Below are 25628 nucleotides of genomic sequence, written 5' to 3'. Positions count from 1 at the left end.
AAGCAACACAAGAAACGTCTTTGCATCAATTACTCGCAAACTATTAACCAGTATACCGACCTGGATGCCTACCCACTACCACGCATCGATGACATGGTCAATAACCTTGCCAATTACAAGGTATTTTCAACTTTTGACTTAAAGAGCGCATACCATCAAGTATCGTTAAAGAACTCTGACAAAATGTATATAGCCTTTGAGGCCAATGGTCGGCTTTACCAGTTTTGTCGCCTTCCATTTGGGGTCACCAATGGCGTGGCCATCTTCCAACAGGCAATGGATAGCCTAGTCAAACAGGAGAACTTAACGGACACTTTTCCATATCTGGATAATATCACCATTGCTGGTCATGACCAGAAGGAGCACGATGCCAACCGTCAGAAATTTCTTGACGTTCTCCGTCATCGCAACTTAACCTTAAATGAGTCCAAATCTGTGAAATCAGTACCATCAGTCAATATCCTTGGCTACTGGGTGGGCAATGGTGTCATCAAACCGGATCTGGAGCGACTTCGTCCGCTTCAGGAGCTCCCTCCTCCTACAAATCTCGGCTCTCCATCGGGCTCTCAGCATGTTTACCTATTATGCAAAGTGGATACCCCACTTTTCCGACAAGATCCAGCCCCTGCTTCACTTGAAGTTATTTCCGTTGAAGGCAACGGCTATTTCAGCTTCTGACCTCCTCAAGCAACAACTGGAAAAAGCCACGCTTCGTTCCATTGATGAAAATCTCCCTTTCATGGTCGAGTGCGATGCATTGGATGTGGCGATCTCGGCTACCTTGAATCAAGGTGGTCGACCCGTTGCATTTCTGTCCAGAACTTTGCAGGGTAGCGAGCTCCATTATCCTCCTGTCGAGAAGGAGGCTACAGCTATCATCGAAGCAGTACGTAAATGGAGTCATTTTCTCGCTTGTCGCCATTTCATGCTTATAACCGATCAGCGCTCCATGGCCTTTATGCTGGATAACCGGAAATGCACTAAGATCAAGAATAACAAAATACAGCTCTGGAGGATGGAATTGGCCGCCTTTGGCTACACCATACATTATTGACCCGGCAAAGAGAATGTGGCCCCGGATACCCTCACGCGGGCATTCTGCTCTTCTATGTCAACTTCAACTCTTGCGGATCTTAATACTGACTTATGCCACCCTGGCGTTGCCCATATGTTATACTTTGTGCGATCTAAAAATCTCCCATTTTCTGCGGAAGATGTGAGAAAAACATGCTCCACTTGTAGAATTTGCGCGGAATTAAAACCGCAATTCTTCCATCCGTCGGATGGCTCGCTCATACACGCTACATAGCGTATGCAGCAACTCAGCATTGACTTTAAAGGGCCACTGCCTTCCTCAACGCGAAACACCTACTTGCTTACTATGGTGGACGAATATTCACGCTTTCCCTTTGCTTTCCCCTGTCCCAATATGCTTACTTCCACAGTGATCAAATGCCTCGATCAGGTCTTTTCCCTTTGCGGTACGGCCAATTTCATCCACTCTGATCGGGGTCCCTCCTTCATGTCAAGCGAACTCAAAGTTATCTTTCCCAACGGGGAACTGCACAAGTAGAACGACACCGTATCAGCCTATTGGAAACAGACAGGTTGAGAGGTACAACGCTATCATTTGGAACGCTGTTCGTCTTGCACTGAGGTCACACAACCTATCAGACCAGCAGTGGGAAACTATGCTCCCTGATGCATTGCATTCCATCAGGTCTCTTCTTTCTACATCCACCAACGCTACTCCTCATGAACGATTCTTCGGGTTCCAGCGTCGCTCCACTCATGGGACGTCCCTACCATCATGGTTGGCAGCTCCTGGCCCCGTGCTGCTCCGAAGATTCGTCCGATCCTCTAAGAGTGATCCCCTCGTCGACGAACTGGAACTGATGGATGTCAATCCCACATACGCGTACGTGCGGTACCCTGATGGCCGGGAATCCGCAGTGTCACTCCGAGATCTGGCTCCCTGCCCAACCGGCCCCACGGACCCAATCGAGGGTGGGACCCGTATCAATGATGCCGATACCCTGTGCTCCTCTGAGGATGACGCCCTACCCGGGACATCAAGGGACCTGCCAGCTATTCCGCCGGATCAACCCGGGGAACAGAGCGCTCCCTGCGGGATGGCCACCCGAAGCCAGGACGCCGGTCAATCACCGACTATTGGGCAGGGTGAAGCCAGCTCTGCACCTGTAGTGGCCCGCACCCGGAGCCACGATCTCCCCAGTCCCCCTCAGGTCAATCAAGGCAACACGGTCTCTGCCAGCCCGCTGGTACGAACTAAGCGACCCAGGGACCAAAACACGGTCCGAGGAGACGTGCCTTCCGGCCACCGACGGAGATCCAAACGGCTGCGTCTATTCTTAGTCCGATTAATTTGGTAAAAAGAAGCCGCCAGACTTCCAATCATTCAGGCTGGAAGAATGACATAAATCGTGCCATTTATGTAGAAAGGACTTATGAAATATACTGGGTGGCCTGCTGGTGGCGCTGTCCAGGGAGAGTATAAATACTCGGGCACAGGTCCAGCTTGCTCAGGGACATTTTGTAAACAGGAACTAGTGAAGGATAACTAGACTTCCATGTTGTGAAACAGTCGATTAAAGCCTTGTTTAATACTCTGACCAAGTGCCTAGTAGTTTTCTTACGTCAGTGTGTGTGGTTATATGCTCTGAGTTGTCAGTGCCTGTTTTGTGTGTGTGTGTGGTTATGAGCTCTGAGCTGTCAGTGCCTGTGTTGTGTGTTGTGTGTGTCAGTGCCTGTGTTGTGTGTTGTGTGTAGTTCTGAGCTGTCAGTGCCTGTGTTGTGTGTGTCAGTGCCTGTGTTGTGTGTTGTGTGTAGTTCTGAGCTGTCAGTGCCTGTGTTGTGTGTGTGGTTCTGAGCTGTCAGTGCCTGTGTTGTGTGTGTGTGGTTGTGAGCTGTCAGTGCCAGTGTTGTGTGTGTGCTTGTGAGCTGTCAGTGCCAGTGTTGTGTGTGTGTGTGTGTGTGTTTCTGAGCTTCCAGTGCATGTGTTGTTTGTGTGTGTCTAGTTCTAAGCTCTGAGCTGTCAGTGCCTGTTGTGTTGTGTGTGTGTGTGGTTCTGAGCTCTGAGCTATCAGTGCCTGTTGTGTTGTGTATGTGTGTGGTTCTGAGCTCTGAGCTATCAGTGCCTGTTGTGTTGTGTATGTGTGTGGTTCTGAGCTCTGAGCTGTCAGTGCCTGTTGTGTTGTGTGTGTGTGTGGTTCTGAGCTCTGAGCTGTCAGTGCCTGTTGTGTTGTGTATGTGTGTGGTTCTGAGCTCTGAGCTGTCAGTGCCTGTTGTGTTGTGTATGACATAAATCGTGCCATTTATGTAGAAAGGACTTATGAAATATATTGGGTGGCCTGCTGGTGGCACTGTCCAGGGAGAGTATAAATACTCGGGCACAGGCCCAGCTTGCTCAGGGACATTTTGTAAACAGGAACTAGTGAAGGATAACTAGACTTCCAATGCCTGTTGTGTTGTGTGTGTGGTTCTGAGCTGTCATAGCCTGATGTGTTGTGTTGTGTGTATGTAGTTCTGAGCTCTGAGCTGTCAGTGCCTGTTGTGTTGTGTGTGTGTGTGGTTATGTGCTCTGAGCTGTCAGTGCCTGTTGTGTGTGTGTATGTGTGGTTATGTGCTCTGAGCTGTCAGTGCCTGTTGTGTTGTGTTGTGTTTATGTGTGTGTGTGGTTCTGAGCTGTCAGTACCTGTGTTGTGTGTGTGTGTGTCGTTCTGTGCTATCAGTGCCTGTGTTGTGTGTGTGGTTCTGAGCTGTCAGTGCCAGTGTTGTGTGTGTGTGTGTGTGTGTGTGTAGTTCTGAGCTGTCAGTGCGTGTGTTGTGTCTGTGTGTGTAGTTCTGAGCTGTCAGTGCCTCTGTTGTGTGTGTGTGTGTGTTTCTGAGCTGCCAGTGCATGTGTTGTTTGCGTGAGGCAGTTCAGAGAAGGTTCACTCGGTTGATTCCAGAGGTGAGGGGGTTGACTTATGAGGAAAGGTTGAGTAGGTTGGGACTCTACTCATTGGAATTCAGAAGAATGAGAGGCGATCTTATCGAAACATATAAGATTGTGAGGGGGCTTGATCGGGTGGATGCGTGGAGGATGTTTCCACTGATGGGTGAGACTAGAACCAGGGGGCATAATCTTAGAATAAGGGGCTGCCGTTTCAGGACTGAGATGAGGAGAAACTTCTTCACTCAGAGGGTAGTAAATCTATGGAATTTGCTACCTCAGAGAGCTGTGGAACCTGCGACATTAAATAAATTTAAAACGGAGATAGACAGTTTCCTAGCTGATAAGGGAATTAGGGGTTACGGGGAGCGGGCAGGGAAGTGGACGTGAGTCTAGGTTCGGATCAGCCATGATCCTATTGAATGGCGGAGCAGGCCCGAGGGGCCGTATGGCCTACTCCTGCTCCTACTTCTTATGTTCTTATGTTCTGAGCTCTGAGCTGTCAGTGCCTGTTGTGTTGTGTATGTGTGTGGTTATGTGCTCTGAGCTGTCAGTGCCTGTTGTGTTGTGTTGTGTTTATGTGTGTGTGTGGTTCTGAGCTGTCAGCACCTGTGTTGTGTGTGTGGTTGTGAGATGTCAGTGCCTGTGTTGTGTGTGTGGTTGTGAGCTGTCACTGCCTGTGTTGTGTGTATGGAGTGTGTGTGTGTGGTTCTGAGCTGTCAGTGCCAGTGTTGTGTGTGTGTGTGTGTGTGTGGAGTGTGTATGTGGTTGTGAGCTGTCAGTGCCTGTGTTTTGTTTGTGTGTGTAGTTCTGAGCTGTCAGTGCGTGTGTTGTGTCTGTGTGTGTGCTCCTGAGCTGTCAGTGCCTGTGTTGTGTATGTAGTTCTCAGCTGTCAGTGCCTGTGTTGTGTGTGTGTGTAGTTTTGAGCTGTCAGTGCCTGTGTTATGTGTGTAGTTCTGAGCTGTCAGTGCCGGTGTTGTTTGTGTGTGTGTAGTTCTGAGCTGTCAGTGCCTGTGTTGTGTGTGTGTGTGTGTGTAGTTCTGAGCTGTCCGTGCCTGTGTTGTGTGTGTGTGTGTAGTTCTGAGCTGTCAGTGCCTGTGTTGTGTATGTGGTTCTGAGCTGTCAGTGCCTGTGTTGTGTGTGTGGTTCTGTGCTGTCAGTGCCTGTGTTTTGTGTGTGTGTGTGTAGATCAGAGCTGTCAGTGCCTGTGTTATGTGTATGTGTGTGTGTGTCTAGTTCTGAGCTGTCAGTGCCTGTGTTGTGTCTGTGTGTGTAGTTCTCAGCTGTCAGTGTGTGTGTGTGTGTAGTTTTGAGCTGTCAGTGCCTGTGTTGTGTGTGTATAGTTCTGAGCTGTCAGTGCCTGTGTTGTGTGTAGTTCTGAGCTGTCCGTGCCTGTGTTGTGTGTGTGTGGAGTGTGAGTGGTTCTGAGTTGTCAGTGCCTGTGTTGTGTGTGTGTGTCTGTCTGTGTGTGCCTGTGTTGTGTGTGTGGTTGTGAGATGTCAGTGCCAGTGTTGTGTGTGTGGTTCTGAGCTGTCAGTGCCTGTGTTGTGTGTGTGTGTGTGTGTGTCTGTCTGTGTGTGGAACTGAGCTGTCAGTGCCAATGTTGTGTGTGTGGTTGTGAGATGTCAGTGCGTGTGTTGTGTGTGGTTCTGAGCTGTCAGTGCCAGTGTTGTGTGTGTGTATTTCTGAGCTGTCAGTGCCTGTGTTGTGTGTATGTGTGTTTCTGAGCTGTCAGTGCCAATGTTGTGTGTGTGGTTGTGAGATGTCAATGCCTGTGTTGTGTGTGTGTGTAGTTCTGAGCTGTCAGTGCCTGTGTTGTGTCTAGTTCTGAGCTGTTAGTGCCTGTGTTGTGTCTAGTTCTGAGCTGTCAGTGCCTGTGTTGTTTGTGCGTGTGTAGTTCTGAGCTGTCAGTGTTTGTGTTGTGTGTATGGAGTATGTGTGTGTGGTTCTGTGCAGTCAGTGCCTGTGTTTTGTGTGTGTGTAGTTCTCAGCTGTCCCTGCCCGTGTTGTGTGTGTATGTGTGGAGTGTGTGTGGTTCTGAGCTGTCAGTGCCTGTATTATGTGTGTGTGTGTGTGTGTGTGTGTGTGTGTGTGTAGTTCTGAGCTGTCAGTGCCTGTGTTGTGTGTGTGGTTCTGAGCTGTCAGTGCCTGTGTTGTGTGTGTGGTTCTGAGCTGTCCATGCCTGTGGTGTGTGTGTGTGTGTGTGTGTGTGTGTGTGTGGAGTGTGTGTGGTTCTGAGCTGTCAGTGCCTGTGTTGTGTGTGTGTGTGTGTGGTTCTGTGCTGTCAGTGCCTGTGTTGTGTGTGTGGTTGTGAGATGTCAGTGCCTGTGTTGTGTGTATGAAGTGTGTGTGTGTGGTTCTGAGCTGTCTGTGTGGTTCTGAGCTGTCAGTGCCTGTGTTGTGTGTGTGGTTGTGAGATGTCAGTGCCTGTGTTGTGTATGTAGTTCTGAGCTGTCAGTGCCAGTGTTGTGTGTGTGTGTGTGTGTGTGTGTGTGTGTGTGTGTGTGTGTCTGTCTGTCTGTCTGTGTGTGGTCCTGAGCTGCCAGTTCGTTTGTTTGTGTGTGTGTGTGTGTGTCTAGTTCTGAGCTGTCAGTGCGTGTTGTTTGTGTGTGTGTAGTTCTAAGCTGTCAGTGCCTGTGTTGTGTGTAGTTCTGAGCTGTCCGTGCCTGTGTCTTGTGTGTGTGTGTCTAGTTCTGAGCTGTCATTGCCTCTTTTGTTTGTGTGTGTACTTCTGAGCTGTCCGTGCCTGTGTTGTGTGTGTGGAGTGTGTGTGGTTCTGAGTTGTCAGTGCCTGTATTGTGTGTGTGTAGTTCTGAGCTGTCAGTGCCTGTGTTGTGTGTGTGGTTGTGAGATGTCAGTGCCTGTGTTGTGTGTATGAAGTGTGTGTGTGTGTAGATCTGAGCTGTCAGTGCCTGTGTTGTGTCTGTGTGTGTAGTTCTAAGCTGTCAGTGCCTGTGTGGGGTGTGTGTGTCTAGTTCTGAGCTGTCAGTGCCTGTGTTGTGTGTGTGTGTAGTTCTGAGCTGTCAGTGCCTGTGTTGTGTGTGTGTGTAGTTCTGAGCTGTCATTGCCTGTGTTGTTTGTGTGTGTGTGTGTGTCGTTCTGAGCTGTCAGTGTGTGTGTTGTGTGTGTGTGTAGTTTTGAGCTGTCAGTGCCAGTATTGTGTGTGTGTGTGTAGTTCTGAGTTGTCAGTGCCGGTATTGTGTGTGTGTGTGGTTCTGAGCTGTCAGTGTCTGTTGTGTGTGTGTGTTTCTGAGCTGTCAGTGCCTGTGTTGTGTGTATGTGTGGAGTGTGTATGTGGTTGTGAGCTGTCAGTGCCTGTGTTGTGTCTGTGTGTGTAGTTCTGAGCTGTCAGTGCCTGTGTTGTGTGTGTGTGTAGTTGTGAGCTGTCCATGCCTGTGTTGTGTGTGCGTGGTTCTGTGCTGTCAGTGCCTGTGTTGTGTGGGTGGTTGTGAGCTGTCAGTGCCTGTATGTGTGGGTGGTTGTGAGCTGTCAGTGCCAGTGTTTTGTGTGTGTGTGTCTATTCCTGAGCTGTCAGTGCCTGTGTTTTGTGTGTGTGTAGTTCTGAGCTGTCAGTGTCTGTGTTGTGTGCGTGTATTGTGTGTGGTTCTGAGCTGTCAGTGCCTGTATTGTGTGTGTGTGTGTCTGTGCTGTCAGTGCCTGTGTTGTGTGTGTGTGTGTGTGTGGTTCTGTGCTGTCAGTGCCTGTGTTGTGTGTGTGGTTCTGAGCTGTTAGTGCCAGTGTTGTGTGGGTGGTTGTGAGCTGTCAGTGCCTGTGTTGTGTGTATGTGTGGAGTGTGTATGTGGTTGTGAGCTGTCAGTGCCTGTGTTGTGTCTGTGTGTGTAGTTCTAAGCTGTCAGTGCCTGTGTTGTGTGTGTGTGTAGTTGTGAGCTGTCCAGGCCTGTGTTGTGTGTGTGTGGTTATGAGCTGTCAGTGCCAGTGTTGTGTGTGTGGTTATGAGCTGTCAGTGCCAGTGTTGTGTGTGTGGTTATGAGATGTCGGTGCCTGTGTTGTGTGTGTTTGTAGTTCTGAGCTGTCAGTGCCTGTGTTTTGTGTGTGTGTATCTGGTGCTGAGCTGTCAGTGCCTGTGTTGTGTGCCTGTATTGTGTATGGTTCTGAGCTGTCAGTGCCTGTATTGTGTGTGTGTGTGTGTGTGTGGTTCTGTGCTGTCAGTGCCTGTGTTGTGTGGGTGGTTGTGAGCTGTCAGTGCCTGTGTTGTGTGTGTGGTTCTGAGCTGTCAGTGCCAGTGTTGTGTGTGTGTGGTTCTGAGCTGTCAGTGCCAGTGTTGTGTGTGTGGTTCTGAGCTGTCAGTGCCAGTGTGTGTGTGTGTGGTTCTGAGCTGTCAGTGCCAGTGTTATTTGTGTGTGTGTGTCTGTCCTGTCAGTGCCAGTGTTATTTGTGTGTGTGTGTGTGTCTGTCTGTGTGTGGTTCTGTGCTGTCAGTGCCTGTGTTGTGTGTGTGGTTGTGAGATGTCAGTGCCCGTGTTGTGAGTATGAAGTGTGTGTGTGGTTCTGAGCTGTCAGTGCCACTGTTGTGTGTTTTTTTTTATTCATTGATGGGATGTGGGAGTCGCTGGCTAGGCCTGCATTTAGTGCCCATCCCTAATTGCCCTTGAGAAGATGGTGGTGAGCCGCCTTCTTGAACCGCTGCAGTCCATATGGTGTAGGTACACCCACAATGCTGTTAGGAAGGGAGTTCCAGGATTTTGGCCCAGCGACAGTGAAGGAACGGCGATACAAGTCCAAGTCAGGATGGTGTGTGGCTTGGAGGGGAACTTGTAGTTGGTGATGTTCCCATGCGTCTGCTGCCCTTGTCCTTCTAAGTGGTAGAGGTCGTGCGTTTGGAAGGTGCTGTTGAAGGAGCTTTGGCGAGTTGCTGCAGTGCATCTTGTAGATGGTACACACTGCAGCCACAGTGCGCCGGTGGTGGAGGGAGTGAATGTTGAAGGTGGTGGATGGAGTGCCAATCAAGCGGGCTGCTTTATCCTGAATGGTGTCGAGCTTCTTGAGTGTTGTTGGAGCTGCACTCATCCAGGCAAGTGGAGAGTATTCCATCACACTCCTTACTTGCGCCATGTAGATGGTAGAAAGGCTTTGGGGAGTCAGGAGGTGAGACACTCGCCGCAGAATTCCCAGCCTCTGGCCTGCTCTTGTAGCCACAGTATTTATATGGCTGGTCCAGTTCAGTTTCTGATCAATGGTAACCCCCAGGATGTTGATAGTGGGGGATTCAGCGATGGTAATGCCATTGAATATCAAGGGGAGATGGTTAGAGTCTCGCTTGTTGGAGATGGTCATTGCCTGGCACTTGTGTGGCGCGAATGTTACTTGCCACTTGTCAGCCAAAGTCTGAATGTTGTCCAGGTCTTGCTGCATATGGACACGGACTGCGTCAGTATCTGACGAGTCTCGAATGGTGCTCAACAGTGTGCAATCATCAGCGAACATCCCCACTTCTGACCTTATGATGGAGGGAAGGCCATTGATGAAACAGCTGAAGATGGTTGGGCCTAGGACACTGCCCGGAGGAACTCCTGCAGTGATGTCATGTGATTGAGATGAATGACCTCCAACAACCACAGCCAACTTCCTTTGTGCTAGGTATGATTCCAACCAATGGAGAGTTTTCCCCTTGATTCCCATTGACTTCAGTTTTGCTAGGGCTCCTTGATGCCACACTCGATCAAATGCTGCCTTGATGTCAAGGGCAGTCACTCTCACCTCACCTCTTGAGTTCAGCTCTTTTGTCCATGTTTGGATCAAGGCTGTAATGAGGTCAGGAGCTGAGTGGCCCTGGCGGAACCCAAACTGGGCGTGAGTTAGCAGGTTATTGCTGAGTAAGTGCCGCTTGATAGCACTGTTGACGACACCTTCCATCACTTTGCTGATGATTGAGAGTAGACTGATGGGACGGTAATTGGGCGGGTCGGATTTGTCCTGCTTTTTGTAGACAGGACATACTTGGGCAATTTTCCACATTGCCGGGTAGATGCCAGTGTTGTAGCTGTACTGGAACAGCTTGGCTAGGGGCGCAGCTAGTTCTGGAGCACAAGTCTTCAGTACTATTGCCGGAATGTTGTCAGGGCCCATAGCCTTTGCAGTATCCAGTGCCTTCAGCCGTTTCTTGACATCACGTGGAGTGAATTGAATGGGCTGAAGACTGGCATCTGTGATGCTGGGGACCTCAGGAGGAGGCCGAGATGGATCATCCACTCGGCACTTCTGGCTGAAGATAGTTGCAAATGCTTCAGCCTTGTCTTTTGCACTCACGTGCTGGGCTCCACCATCATTGAGGATGGCGATATTTTTGGAGCCTCCTCCTCCTGTTAACTGTTTAATTGTCCACCACCACTCACGACTGGATGTGGCAGGACTGCAGAGCTTTGATTTGATCCGATGGTTGTGAGATCGCTTAGCTCTGTCTATCGCATGTTGCTTCCGTTGTTTGGCATGCAAGTAGTCCTGTGTTGTAGCCTCACCAGGTTGACACCTCATTTATCGGTATGCCTGGTGCTGTTCCCGGCATGCTCTCCTGCACTCTTCGTTAAACCAGGGTTGATCTCCTGGCTTGATGGTAATGGTAGAGTGAGGGATATGCCGGGCCATGAGGTTACAGATTGTGGTTGAATACAATTCTGCTGCTGCTGATGGCCCACAGCGCCTCATGGATGCCCAGTTTTGAGTTGCCAGATCTGTTCGAAATCTGTCCCATTTAGCACGGTGGTAGTGCCACACAACACGGTGGAGGGTATCCTCAACATGAAGACGGGACTTCGTCTCCATTAGGACTGTGCGGTGGTCACTTCCACCAATGCTGTCATGGACAGATGCATCTGCAACAGGTAGATTGGTGAGGACGAGATCAAGTAGGTTTTTCCCTCTTGTTGGTTCCCTCACCACCTGTCGCAGACCCAGTCTGGCAGCTATGTCCTTTAGGACTTGGCCAGCTCGGTCAGTTGTGGTGCTACTGAGCCACTCTTGGTGATGGACATTGAAGTCCCCCACCCAGAGGACATTTTGTGCCCTTGCTTCTTCCAATTGGTGTTCAACATGAAGGAGTACTGATTCATCAGCTGAGGGAGGGCGGTAGGTGGTAATTAGCAGGAGGTTTCCTTGCCCATGTTTGACTTAATGCCATGAGACCTCATGGGGTCCTGAGTCAATGTTGAGGACTCCCAGGGCTACTCCCTCCCGACTGTATACCACGGTGCCACCACCTCTGGTGGGTCTGTCCTGCCGGTGGGACAGGACATACCCAGGGATGGTGATGGTGGTGTCTGGGACATTGGTTGTCAGGTATGATTCGGTAATTATGACTATGTCAGGCTGTTGCTTGACTAGTCTGTGGGACAGCTCTCCCAATTTTGGCACAAGCCCCCAGATGTTGGTAAGGAGGACTTTGCAGGGTCGACAGGGCTGGGTTTGCCGTTGTCCTTTCCGGTGCTGAGGTCGATGCCGGGTGGTCCATCCGGTTTTATTCTTATTGTTTTTCGTAGCGGTTGTTTACAGTGTGTGTGTGGTTCTGAGCTGTCAGTGCCTGTGTTGTGTGTGTGTGGTTGAGATGTCAGTGCCTGTGTTGTGAGTATGGAGTGTGTGTGTGGTTCTGAGCTGTCAGTGCCACTGTTGTGCGTGTGTGTGTGTGTGTTTCTGAGCTGTCAGTGCCTGTGTTGTGTGTGTTTGTGTAGTTCTGAGCTGTCAGTGCCTGTGTTGTGTGTGTGCATAGTTCTGAGCTGTCAGTGCCTGTGTTGTTTGTGTGTGTGTAGTTCTGAGCTGTCAGTGCCTGTGCTGTGTGTGTGTGGTTGTGAACTGTCTGTGCCTGTGTTGTGTGTGAGTGGAGTGTGTGTAGTTCTTGACCAGCTCTGAGCAGTCAGTGCCCGTTATTTGTGTGTATGTGTGTGTGCGCTTCTGAGCTGTCAGTGCATGTTGTTTGTGTGTGTGTGGTTCTTGCACAGCTCTGAGCTGTCAGTGCCTGTGTTGTGTGTGTGTGTGTAGCTGTCAGTGCCTGTGTTGTGTGTGTGTGGTTGTGAGCTGTCAGTGCCTGTGTTGTGTTGTGAGTGTGTTGTCTTGTGAGTGTGTTGTGAGTGTGTGTTGTCTTGTGAGTGCATGAGTGTGTGTTGTGAGTGTGTGTTGTGTTGTGAGTGCACGAGTGTGTGTTCTGTTGTGAGTGTGTGTTGTGAGTGTGATTGTTGTGTGTTGTGAGTGTGTGTTGTGTTGTGAGTATGTGTTATGAGTGTGGTTGTGTTGTGAGTGTGTGCTGTGAGTGTGATTGTTGTGTTGTGAGTGTGTGGTGTTGTGAGTGCGTGAGTGTGTGTTGTGAGTGTGTGTTGAGTGTGTGTTGTGAGTGTCTGTTGTGAGTGTGTGTTGTGTTGTGTTGTGAGTGTGTGTTGTGGGTGTGCATTGTGTTGTGGGTGTGCATTGTGTTGTGGGTGTGCATTGTGTTGTGAGTGTGTTGTGGGTGTGTGTTGTGAGTGTGTCTTGTGAGTGTGTTGTGTTGTGAGTGTGTGTTATGTTGTGAGTGTGTGTTGTGTGTGTTGTGAGTGTGTTGTGGGTGTGTGTTGTGTTGTGTGTGTTGTGTTGTGTGTGTTGTGTTGTGAATGTGCTGTGTGTTGTGTTGTGAGTGTGTGTTGTGTTGTGGGTGTGCATTGTGAGTGTGTGTTGTGTTGTGAGTGTGTTGTGTTGTGAGTGTGTGTTATGAGTGTGTGTTGTGTTGTGAGTGTGTGTTGTGTTGTGAGTGTGTGAGTGTGTGTTGTGTTGTGTTGAGTGTGTGTTGTGAGTGTGTTGTATTGTGAGTGTGTGTTGTGAGTATAACTGTTGTGTTGAGTGTTGTGAGTTTGTGGTGTGTGTGTGTTGTGAGTGCGTGTTGTGATTGTGTGTTGTGTTGTGTGTTGTGAGTGGTGTGTTTTGTGTGAGTGTGTTGTGTGTGATTGTTGTGTTGTGTGTTGTGTGTGATTGTTGTGTTGTGTATTGTGTGAGTTGTGTGTGTGTTGTGCTGTGAGTGTTGTGTATTGTGAGTGTTGTGTTTTGTGTGTTGTGTTGTGTGTGATTGTTGTGTTGTGAGTGTGTGTGTGTTGTGAGTGTGTGTTGTGTTGTGAGTTTGTGAGTGTGTGTGTTGTGCTGTGAGTGTGTGTTGTAATTGTGTGTTGTGAGTGTGTGTTACGTTGTGTTGTGTGTGTGTGTGTTGTGTGGTGAGTGTGTTGTGTGTGATTGCTGTGTGAGTGTGTTGTGACTGTGTGAGTGTGTGTTGTGTGGTGAGTGTGTTGTGTGTGGTTGTTATGTTGTGTTTTCTGTGTCTGTGTGTGTTGTGTGGTGAGTGTGTTGTGTGTGATTGTTGTGTTGTGTTTTCTGTGTGTGTGTTGTGACTGTGTGTGTGTGTTGTGTGGTGAGTGTGTTGTGTGTGATTGTTGTGTTGTGTGTGATTGTTGTGTTGTGTTTTCTGTGTGTGTGTGTTGTGACTGTGTGTGTGTGTTGTGTGTGATTGTTGTGTTGTGTTTTCTGTGTGTGTGTGTGTTGTGACTGTGTGTGTGTGTTGTGTGTGATTGTTGTGTTGTGTTTTCTGTGTGTGTGTGTTGTGACTGTGTGAGTGTGTGTTGTGTGGTGAGTGTGTTGTGTGTGATTGTTGTGTTGTGTTTTCTGTGTGAGTGTGTGTTGTGCTGTGTGTGTTGTGTGTGATTGTTGTGTTGTGTTTTCTGTGTGTGTGTTGTGACTGTGTGTTGTGTGGTGAGTGTGTTGTGTGTGATTGTTGTGTTGTGTTTTCTGTGTGTGTGTGTTGTGTGTGATTGTTGTGTTGTTTTCTGTGTGTGTGTTGTGACTGTGTGTTGTGTGGTGAGTGTGTTGTGTGTGATTGTTGTGTTTTCTGTGTGTGTGTTGTGACTCTGTTGTGTGGTGAGTGTGTTGTGTGTGATTGTTGTGTTGTGTTTTCTGTGTGTGTGTTGTGACTGTGTGTTGTGTGGTGAGTGTGTTGTGTGTGATTGTTGTGTTGTGCTTTCTGTGTGTGTGTTGTGTGGTGAGTGTGTTGTGTGATTGTTGTGTTGTGTTTTCTGTGTGTGTGTGTTGTGACTGTGCTGTGAGTGTGAGAGTGGAGAGAGGAGCGAAAGTGCCTACATTTCCCATGGTGCGGCGCGGGCTGTGCAGGGCGCTCCGGCCAATGGGAGCGCGGGGTTGGCGGGCGCTGAGCGCGCGGCCGGGGCCTTTGTGCGGCTGCGAGGCGAGCGGCAACAACAAGCCGGAGAAGCGGCGGGCCGAGCCCGAGCCGGGAGCCCGGAGCCGAGCGCCAGCCTTCTCTCCCCCCTCCCCCAGCCCAACAACCATCAGCACAGCAACCAGGCGGAACCGACACCGTCCCCTCGTCGCCAAGCAGTCGGCCGCCGACAATGGAGCGCCAGGCAGTTAAAAAACCGCGGAGCTGAGGCGCAAAATATTCCCCCGTCCTCCCCAACACACCAGCAACCCCCCATTTTAAGCTGCAAGCGGCCTGGACATCCTCCTCCTCCACCACCTCCCTCACCCCCTATCTCTTGGACTAATTTAGTGTGAATCCCCATCAAGCTGAGCCTCTCTGGGTTTGAGTATAATGGAACAAACTGCAGGTAGTGTTAACAGTTTTCTTTTATTTTAATGAGATTTTTTTTCTCCTTTTTTCCCCCCTTCGTCTCGCATTTCATTAAAAAAAAACTAATTCATCTGCCCGCCATTTGAATTTGTCTTGCTCACTGGGATGAGGATGGAGAAGGAAAGGTACATAATGCTGAATTTAAAGGGGCCCTGGCAGCCATATTGCTGCTACTTGTCTCTTTCTTGCTGACAGACTGACTGAGGGCACAAAATGAAGTTGCATTTTTATCTCAAAAATCCTAGAATTTGAACTGTGTCTCAATGTACTTTTTTTTATTCCTGGGGATCAGCATTTTTTCTTCTTCCTTCCCCCTCATTTCCCCCTGCCCCCCCCATCCCCATCCCCAACATTCACACATTAAGATTTCCATCTTGCTTTTTTTTTTAAGTGCAATTCTAATACAGTGCTGCAAATGTTTCCAGAATTGCTGAGAGAGAGAGAGCTATCATGCCTATGAGATTATTCAAATAAGTGCTTTTAGCAGGTGATGTTCCTGCCTCATTCACTTCTGTTCGTTTATCAACATGAATTTTGGAGATGATGATTAAAATGTAACAGTAACACTGTTGTCATTTGGGAAAAAAAAGGTAGTAAGGGGAGGGATGTTTATGAACAGAAGCTAATGTTTGCTGATGTAGTTCATTGAGCTGAAAAGTATTATTTGTGAACTTGTGTGTGTCTGTAGACTTTTCTTGAAAAAATCTTTATTTTCTTTTGCACACTTTTTTGCTTTTTGGAATGATACAGCACAGAAGGTGGCCATTCAGCCCATAGTGCCTGTGCTAGCTCTTTGAGAGCTGTCCAATTAGTCCCCACAGCCCTGCATTTTTTTTCCTTTTCAAGTATTTATCCAATTCTCTTTTGAAAGTAACTATTGAACCTGTTTCCATCACCCTTTCAGGCAGTGTATTCCAGATCATCATAACTTGCTGTATTAAAAAAAAATAAAAAAATTTCCTCATCTCCCCGCTGGTCATTTTGCCAATTACCTTAAGTCTGTCTTCTGGTTACGGACACTCCTGCCAATGAAAACACTTTCTCCCTATTTACTCTGTCAAAACCCCATATAATTTCAAACAACTCTGTCAAATCTCCCCTTAACCTTTTCTGCTCTAAGAACAATCCCAGCTTCTGGGTGGCATAGTGGTTAGCACTGTTGCCTCACAGCGCCAGGGACCCGGGTTCGAATCCGGCCTCGGGCGACTGTCTGTGTGGAGTTTGCACATTCTCCCCGTGTTTGCGTGGGTTTACTCCGGGTGCTCCGGTTTCCTCCCACAGTCCAAAGATGTGCAGGTTAGGTTGATTGGCTATGATAAATTGACCCTTAGTGTTAGGGGGATTAAATATGTGGGGTTACGGGGATAGGGTGGGATATGTGTTGGTGTAGGGGTTATGGGGATCGGGTGGGATATGTGTCGGTGCAGGCTCGATGGGCCGAAATGGCCTCTATCTGCACTGTGGGGTTTCTGTGATTCTCTCGTCTTTCTACATAACTGAAGTCCCTCATCCCTGGTGCCATTCTAGTAAATCTCCTCTGCACCCTCTCCAAGGCCTTGACATCCTTCCTAAAGTGCGGTACCCAGAATTGGACACAATACTCCAGCTGAGGCCTAACAAGTGATTTATAAAGTTTCAGCATAACTTCCTTGCTTTTGTGCTCTACGTCTCTATTTGTAAAGCCAAGGATCCCGTATGCTTTTTTCAACATCCTTCTCTGCATGTCCTGTCGCCTTCAAAGACTTGTGTATGTAAACCTCCAGGCACCCCCTTAAAATTGTACCATTTCGTTTATAATGCTTCTCCTCATTCTTCTTTCCAAAATGTATCACTTTACACTTCTCTCTTCATCTGCCATGTGTCTGCCCATTTCACCGACCTGTATGTCCTCCTGAAGTCTGCTTCTATCCTCCTCACTGTTAACTACATTTCCGAGTTTCTTATCATCTGCAAACTTTGAAATTAGGCACTATATAAATCCAGGTCATTAACGTATGTCAAAAAGAGCAGCAATCCTAATACTGAGCCCTGGGGGACACCACTATATACATCCCTCTAGTGTGAAAATCACCTATTCACCACGGCTCTCTGCTTTCTGTCAGTTAGCTAATTCTGTATCCCCGCTGCCATTGCCCCTTTAATCCCATGGGCTTCATTTGTTAACATGTCTTGTTACGTGCTACTTTATCAAACACCTTTTTGAAAGTACACATCAACCCTCTTCATTACTTCATCAAAAAACTCAATCAAGCTTTTCAGACACGATTTGCTTTTAACACATCTGTGCTGGCTGTCATTTATTAATCAGTGTTTTTCCAAGTGACAATTAATTTTGTCCCGGATTATTGTCTCTAAAAGTTCCCCCACCATCGATGTTAGTCTGACTGCCTGTAGTTACCTGGTTTTAACCTTTCCCTTTTATTGAACAGCGGTGTAATATTTGCAACCCTCCAGTTCTTTTGCACCACCCCCATATCTAAGGAGAATTGAAAGATTGTGGCTGGAGCCTCTGCTATTTCCACCCTTACTTCCCTCAGCAGCCTAGGATGCATCCCATCTGGACTGGGTGACTTTTCTACTTTGAGCGCTGCCAACCTTTTAAGTACCTTCTCTTTGTTTATCTTTTTATCCTAACCAATTTCCCTACTACCTCCTCCTTTACTGTAACATTGGCAACATCCTCTTCTTTTGTGATTATAGAAAAGTACTCATTCAGTATCTCAACCAGATGGGATGCATCCTAGGTTGCGGAGGGAAGTACGGGTGGAAATAGTGAAGGCCCTTGCCTCCACAAGAACATCTCCTTTTTGGTCCCTAATCAGCCCCACCCTTCCTTTTGACTATCCTGTCACTATTTCATTTATGATTTTATAAAAGTTTTGTTGACTGATACTTTGCTCTGAATTGATCCATTAAAGGCCTTGTGATGTTGCATTAACAATTTGAATAATTCATGAGAGAATCTATTGATGTAAATGATGTTATTCAATCTGACTCCAGTTTTTCCTGGTGAGCTTGACAGTTGTATTAAGAAAATTACTTGGCTTGAGGATAACTCTGATTGTGAGATATAAAATGTATCACGTCTTGATTTCCCCTTCAGGTGTTGTTTATCCTGATAGAAGCCATATTGGCCTAATTCTCACCAAAACAGGCGTGTTGTAGGTAGCTCTACCACCGGCTGTCTCTGGCAAGCTTTGCAGATACTCCCGAGTACGTTGGTTGTTATTTAGTACACAAATGACGTCTTGCAGATGACATTGGAAACTGACACTTGTTATCTAGGTTCGCACATGAGGAATGGCTATTTGGATGAGGTGCTGGGGGACTGCAGTTGCCTGTGGACCCGTACCCATGAAATGGCTTCCTTCCCTCCCCCTCCCCCCATGAGAAAATGTTTAGGGAGGGGGAAAAAGCCTCTTGCAGCATGGCCCTTTACCAAATACTGCATTGTTTAAAAACCTTAGTCAGCCTTTGGTGCCCACTGAAGCTTTTAAAACCATGCAGTTCAGGGCTCTGAATGCAACAAAGTGGCAGCATTGAATAGTATGTGTTCTGAAAAGGTAAAAAGATAGCTTGTTACATAATATGAGACTGAGCATGTAAACTGGCTTCACAGAGAAGCATCACTGAATTGGATTGTTGCAGTATGATTAAAATTCATTAAAGAGTGGATACAAAGTGATTGCTGAAATCGATAGGAGCCTTTTCAATATTCGCTTGTCCAAAAAGGCATTATCCAAACCAGTGGAGCCTCAGTCATGTTTATCGCCTCCAGTTCAGGATGTTAGACGATTTCTTTCATGGCAAAGCAACAAATCATAGACGCTCTTTGTCCACCAAAGATTTGGAGGCTAAAAATAATTTGTTCACATTTTTGACAATACAAATGTTATTTTTCACGTTTTCACTATGCCAGTGTGAGGAGCATGATGACTGGTTTACAGTCCCCATAACCAGACTGGCCTTTCTCGCAATGATGGTGCGAGAATTTTCAAATGGCTCCGATGACATTTTCAGAGAAGGCCCAATTTTTTTGCTTTGTTTTTGTTTCAGAAAGTGATTTTGTTTCAGCCCAAAGGGAGGGATGCGGTCGGGGTTTGTTCTGTATCTGGCTGTTCTGCCTTCGGTACTTTAAAATGCTCTGGCTGAATCGGGCAGATGATGCCGAGAGAAAGGATGTGGGTTCATGCTCAGAAATCACGCAAGTCTCTGTTCTTGCTCCCTCCCTGTGGGGAGGGAGGGATGGAACGTGAGCAGCTGAGTCATTCTGTGCACCAACAAGCAGCTCGGCAGCTTAGCACAAACCTGCGAGCAGGTTTCTTGTCAAGTCTTTTGGGCAGGGAAAATGCCGTGTGTTTGTCGGGGGGGAGGGAAAGGGAGAAATTTCAACACCAACGTTTTCTGTTTAGAATAGGCAAACATTGCTAAAGAAGCACTTCTTCATTATAAAAAATTGTTGGTCGCTCTTTTTTACTTGGTGACATGCAGTGCTTCCAATGCCTTCATTTCGTTCTTGGGTTCTTTTTTGCAGTTATCACCACAAATATGCAAGCATTGCTCGCTGAAGCAACCCATCAATTTGCAATACTACATAGTGATGTATAAATGCAAGTCTTTTCTTTTATATTCTTGCAGCTTTTAGCTGCTTATTGAGCTTTTTTTTCATTCCCCCCCCCCCCCCCCCCCCATACCCTCTCCCTCTTGAAGCCACCACCTCCTGTTCAAGTATTTGCTTGATGTCCGCACATATTCCAGCAGGGACTGTCATAATCAGTAGAGCAAGCCCTGCCTGCTGATTAATTTCTTTCTCTCTCTGCCCCCATCCACTTTGTAACCCCTGAAGCCAATTGTGCCATTTTAGCCGAATTAAGCATCTCCATTTAGACCGCAGCCTACTTCTAATAATTCCAAGTTGCTTAAAAAAAAATTGAATCAGCCAATAACTTGAATTAACAACGTATGTGGGAATTAAAAAAAAAAAAAAATGAATTATCGTATAGTTTAAACAAGGCAACTTTGAATTGAACAGACTGTCGAGTACAACCCGAGGACCTTCCTGGTATCTGGGGATTGACATTACACGGTGTGGTGCATTAACCCATTAAGTCTGTTTAGATGTTTTTATTTGCCCAAGTAAGATCAGTAGGGAATTCTCGACAAATGTCACCAGTGGAAAAGTAGTCGTGCGGTAGAAATATCATTCTTCGATTGAAATTTAATTGGTGTAAGTTGATATTTGTTTTCCGTTTTCTTCATTTTGCATTTATTTAAAAAAAGAGCGATAGAATAACCGGCACTTTGAGTTGATTTTAAATATTTTCAGTGATGCAGTGTTTTTCCATGATTGTTGAGATGTCGTCATGTTGGGAGCTTTGCACTGCTGAGAAGTGACTGAAGGAATGACAGCGTGATATTTTTAAACTATGGAAGAAGTCTTGGCAGAGTTTAGCTCATTATGAAAGGGCTAGAGTCTGGTATTTAAATTCTGAGTTATTGCATGTGTTGAAAATGCGTACGGAGGACTATCCATGGATCTGCAACACATGAATCAAACCTCAAGACTTGATTATATTTTTGAAGGGGGCATTTCAAAATTCCGAGAGGCCAATTTTCTTACAAGTCTGTGTTCTCGATGATAAATTGAAGCAGATTTATAAGCTTGATCATAGAATGGTTACAGCACAGAAAGAGGCCATTCAGCCCGTCGCGCTCGAGACGGATGTACCACTTTTTCAAACATGGACATTGATATTTAATTGTCCTCGAGCTGAGTCAGTTGAATTCCAATGTAACATGTTCAGTGAGTCTGACGAAAGGACTCCACCCAGAGCATTTACCAGTCGTTTCTCAGTTGCTGATGGATATGCAGTGTATTTGCACATAGAAAGCAAGAAATGCTGGCATGTCTTTAATCTTGTACTTGGGGGGGAAGGGAGGGGAGAGGGGAGAGAGAGAATGTGTGCCAGTTGTAAGCAATACAGGCAGACACATGTGTTGTGAATTAAACAATTAGCCTGTCCTAAGCCTCCCCTCTCTTTTTTGGTTTAATATATTTGCAAGATTCAGCGTTTGTACAGTGGTGTAGGAAACCTCTGCTTTTTCAGCCACTTTGTTTTCCGTTTTCTTCATTTTAGCTATGAGGAAAGATTGGATAGGCTGGAGTTTTCTTTGGAACAGAGGAGGCTGAGGGAAGATTTAATTGAAGTGTATAAAATTATGACGGACCTAGATAGAGTGGATAGGAAGGACCTATTTCCCTTGGCAGTGGTCAATAACCAGGGGGCACAGATTTAAAGTAATTGGTAGAAGGATTAGAGGGGAGTTGAGGAGAATTTTTTTCACCCAGAGGGTGGTGGGGGTCTGGAACTCACTGCCTGAAAGGGTGGTCGAGGCAGAAACCCTCATCACATTTAAAAAGTACTTGGATATGCACTTGAAGTACTGTAGCCTACAGGGCTACGGACCAAGAGCTGGAAAGTGGGATTAGGCCGGATAGCTCTTTCGGCCGGCACCGACACGATGGGCTGAATGGCCGCCTCCTGTGCTGTAAACTTCTATGAGTCTATGATTTGTTAGTTGTAATTTGAATGTTGGCTGTTGTCCCCTTTGATGCTTTTTATTAAGTTCTGCTGTTGCACATCACATGTATGTTCCTGGAGTCACGTCTCCCTTCCTGATCCTAGTGGTACAGCCTGCAGCTGATTGTGTGTCGGGGATTGGATTACTGGCTGCATCTGTGTTATGTAAGTGGTGCCGTAAAGTGTGGTGTTGCCGTGCTGTTTTTAGCTGTCATTTTAAAAATAGAAAAGCTTCTCGGCAGTCTCCTCCTGCATCTTATGCGCGCAGAATGAATAAATAGGCGTGTGGAGGAGGAGGGAAGAGGAAGTACACTGATTCCACCATCGGGTTGTCTAGAAACATTTCGAGCAGGCGTCAGCTCCTGCAGTTTATTGGCAGGGATTTGCAGGAAATGTTCAACAGTGACTGCAACCGGAATCCCATCGCCTTTAATCAGAAAGTACCTTGGATAAATCCTGGTAGCTGCATTTGCATTTTATTTTGGTTTCATATTTGATTATCAGATGCATGCGAATCTGAAGCTTATGTTTTTTCCCCCTGCTTTAGAAGATTATTATTAGCAAATATTTATGGGTTGATAGCACTTATTATAATGTTCCTACTCCTTCGTTTCGTCGCCCCCTTTACATACCAAAAAATGTCGAGGGTTTATGTTGCATCTCTGTGTAAATATTGACTTGTCTTGTCATGTCAGTGACTCAGAAAAAGACAAATCCCATTTTAAATAGATTTCACAAACCTCTTCCATCAGGCATTGGGTTCTTTCCAAATCACTGATTTTTGGGCTGTTTCTTCTGTGCTTGTTTCTGATGAACACACGATCATGAGGGTCAGTGTTCCTGTTCCACAGAAGTAAAAATGTTTCAGTCGAATATAAATAAACTTCAAAAACGGTTTGCTATTCTAAGCCATTCTCAAACATAACTTTAAAATATTCTTAATTAGATTTTAACAAAATTTTCAAGAAAGGACTTCTGCAGTGAAACAGTGCAAGAGGACCAGTGCAGGCAATTAAATCAATAACCAATTCTCAGCAGCAACATTGCGTGTCTGCAATCCTTTCACTGGCATTGTGGTGTATTTCGGTTTGCCTAGTATCTCCGGGAAAGACCAGCAGTGTTGCTGGCGTTTTGTTCTGTACATTTATCTTGCCACTGTAAATGTTGCACACAGTGAAAGGAATACTGTAAAACGGATGCAGTTTCCAGGAGAGAAACAGCCATTGGGCAAAATGCAAACCGGATTTCACAGAAGGGAAAGAAGAGAGACTTGCATTTATACAGCACCTTTTGTGACCTCCGGACGTACCAAAGCGCTTTGCAGCCAATGAAGTACCTTTGAAGTGTGGTCATTGTTGTAATGTGAGAAACGCTGCAACCAGTTTGTGCACAGAAAGAAAGACTTGCATTTAAATAGCGCCTTTCACGATCACCGGACGTCTCAAAGTGCTTTACAGCCAATGAAGTACTTTTGGAGTGTAGTCACTGTTGTAATAGCAGGAATAATGAAGTGCGTTGCAGATTTTTAACCTGAACAGGGTAGAGGCTGAGTGCTCCCTGACAAGTGGCTCACCACATGACCCCTGAAAGCCCCTCTATCAACAACTGGGCTCCAGTTAAATGATGGAACATTCACCTGGATCACCTGTGGACCTGCACACCAAGGTGTCTCTGCTACTCTACTCCATTTAAAATCTGGCCCTTTAAAGTGTTTTTTTTTCCTTAAAGCTACACCCTGAGACTATTTGAACACTGGACGTGAAGTGTGGACTCTCTGTGGTAGCACCGCTGCGCTGTGTTCGCGAGCAACATTGTGCAATGCCCTGGAAGGCTCAGCTTCACTCTTTCCCCCACGCTGAGAGTTCCTGGTCTCAGTTACTCTCCTGTCGGCAGCAGTCTGGTACAAGCCAGGTGCCTGGCAACAGGGATTGGCATGGGGCGGGAGATGTGGGTAGGGAGAGCTGTCCCCGCGCGGCTTCTGTGTGTCGTGGCAACCACATCGATGGAGCAGAGCAACACTTGGCTAGCGGTTCCATTGTAGGTTTCTTTTTATTCTAGTTTAACGACAGTTGGGAGCACTGCAGAGAGTCTTAAGTTGCCCATGAGAGAGAGAGAGAGACTGCAGGGATGAGAGGATATAAGGTTATAAAGGGAGACTCCAAAAAAAACCCTAGCTTGTATTTATTGGAGCAGAGAAGGTTGGTGGGTGGAGGCTCTAATAGAAGTGTTCAGAATTTTGAAAGGATTTGAGAAAATAAATAGTGCTGGATGATTTCTGTTGGTAACAAAAAGAGGCACAAACTCAGGAGGAGGTTAGAGGGGATTTTTTTTCCAAGTTATTGGCATGCAGACTGCTTCACCACAAGAAGCCATTGAAACCAAGTCAATCACACTATTTAAAAGGGAACACTAGAACAAGAAAAATGTGAATGGTTATGCGGAAAAAGCCAGGAAATAGGAGTAAATAGCATCTTGCATTTAAATAGCGTTTTGAACGTAGGAAACTGTCCCACGGTGCTTGGATTAAAGGAAGTGGCTCTGATGTGGAGGCAGCAGTGACGTAGGCACAATAAGCTCAACGGCCTCCTGTACCAACGTTTCTATGAATAACATTTTTACTGGTCTCGAAACAGTTAAAATGTTTTAAATCTTTGCATCACAATGGAAGAAATGTTCTTATTTACATCTTGTATTTAAACATGTTCATGGTGATTCACCAAATTGTCATGTCATGACGTTCGATGGGTGGGCGGGGGGGGTTGTAATTTCCTGTCCTCTACAGCATTTTTTAAAATGCTAAATGAAGTTTAATCATTTTTTTTAAAGGAATTGAATGATAACTGATGGCCTTGAAGGCTCGGTCAACTTAGTGCAAAATCTTGAGCGTTCATGGAATAACAATTCAAGATCCCGGTGTCCTCAGTCAAGATAATTTTGGCTAAGTTGATGTGCATTTAGTGAAGCTTTTGGAGTTGTGCATTGTGTCGCGCGTGTCTTGTTTTAGCTAGAATTCTGTTGCGAATTGCTGCCCGTTTGGCTTGCAGTGGATGAAGAATAACGGTGTGTTTTTGTCATCGTTCCGTAGGCTCAACAGGAGAGAGGGAAAGTTGAGGATGCGGGGGCAACACGATGGATCTCTCCTTCACATTCATGAAAGGTATCATGGGAAACACGATTCAACTGCCACAACAACTTATTGATTCAGCCAATATGAGGCAGGTTCCTGACGTTCTGAATGCCAGCAGTGGCATTGGGGAAGACCGAGGGCAATCCTACGAGGCTTCCCTGCAGCAAGGGTTTATCTATCCTGCTTCTGGTGCTGATACTGTCCCACCAGTCACCAATGGCTACTCGAGCGTTAACATGTATGAATCGCCAAACAAATACCCAGCCTACTCCCAGCTCCCCAATGGATCTGCCAATGGTTATGGAGCGTATAGGAATTTTGGTTCCACTGACTGTTATACAGGGGAAAACTACTTGGTGAAACAGCCCGAAATTCAGGAGAAAGCGCCCTCTCCACCCGTTTCCGAACCGGTCACCCCGAAGAAGACGGGATCTCCGGAGATTAAGCTGCGTATCACGAAAACCTACCACAACGGGAAGGCACTGTTTGAGTCCTCACTGTGCGGGGATCTCCTGAACGAACAGCAGGCGCAGGCTGCTGTGTGCACCGTGGCTCGCAAACAAAAACGGGAGAAAAAGAAAAGGAGTAAACATAATTCTACCAGTGCTGAGAGTCACGAACATAAAGTTGTCAAGGTGGAGCCCGAGGAATGCAAAGTGAATTGTGGAAACCCTGTGATACAGGTACAGCTTCACATTGGTTAGGTATTCCAAGAATGAGTAATGTCATTTTTTTGTTTCTTTTAATGAGTGCTCGGTTCCATCAACATTCAAAATATTCTGTATTCCAACCAAGTGAAATGTCGTCTTTATTGACCGTTCTCTTTACAAGTTGTATTCTTTTTGTCCACTTGAACCTCTTCGCATCCTTTAACACAATTGGCTGAACCATCCTATGCATCTCCTCTGTTGTCCAGAGTGGGACTGCCTTCACCTGTTTCCACTCTTACCTATTCAGTCATAGACAGAGAATCTCCTGTAATGGCTTCTCTTCTTGGCCTGGCACCGTTAACCTCTGGTGTCTCCCAAGGATCTATCCTTGGCCCCTTCCCATTTCTCATCTACATGCTGCCCCTCTGCGGCATCATTCGAAGATATGACGTCAGGTTCCACTTATACGCTGACTAGACCCTTCACCACCAGCACCTCTCTCGACCCCTCTGCTGCCTCTCTGTCAGAATGCTTGACCGACATCCAGTCCTGGTTGAGTTGTAATTTCCACCAATTAAACACTGGCAAGGCCGACGCCATTGTCGTCGGCCCCCGTTCCCTCGCCACCGATTCCATCCACCTCCCTGTCTCGGGCTGAACCAGGCTGTTTGCAACCTCGGCATCCTATCTGACCCTGAGCTGAGCTCCCG

The 25628-nt window shown here is 46.9% G+C and overlaps 1 protein-coding gene across 7 annotated transcripts in view; it reads left to right on the top strand.

Annotated features, from left to right (window-relative positions):
• Positions 1-14104: 14104 nt before the first annotated feature.
• nsd3 (nuclear receptor binding SET domain protein 3) overlaps positions 14105-25628 on the top strand; it is an 84548-nt gene continuing 73024 nt past the window's right edge. For 5 of the 7 annotated variants that reach the window (XM_085971142.1, XM_085971144.1, XM_085971141.1 and 2 more), the window contains exons 1-2: positions 14105-14537; positions 24227-24951. In XM_085971142.1, the coding sequence (XP_085827268.1) occupies positions 24271-24951 (681 nt within the window). In that variant the 5' untranslated portion in view covers positions 14105-14537; positions 24227-24270. Of the gene's footprint in view, positions 14538-14585; positions 14686-21423; positions 21601-24226; positions 24952-25628 lie in introns of those variants that run through there. The other 2 variants (XM_085971140.1, XM_085971139.1) reach the window with 2 other exon arrangements.

Source organism: Somniosus microcephalus, chromosome 30 (assembly GCF_052327205.1).
Source record: "Somniosus microcephalus isolate GS21.2 chromosome 30, FLI_Smic_1.0, whole genome shotgun sequence".
Taxonomy (NCBI): Eukaryota; Metazoa; Chordata; class Chondrichthyes; order Squaliformes; family Somniosidae; genus Somniosus; species Somniosus microcephalus.
Note: the sequence above shows the minus strand (reverse complement) of the source record. Positions and strands in the feature narration are given on the sequence as shown.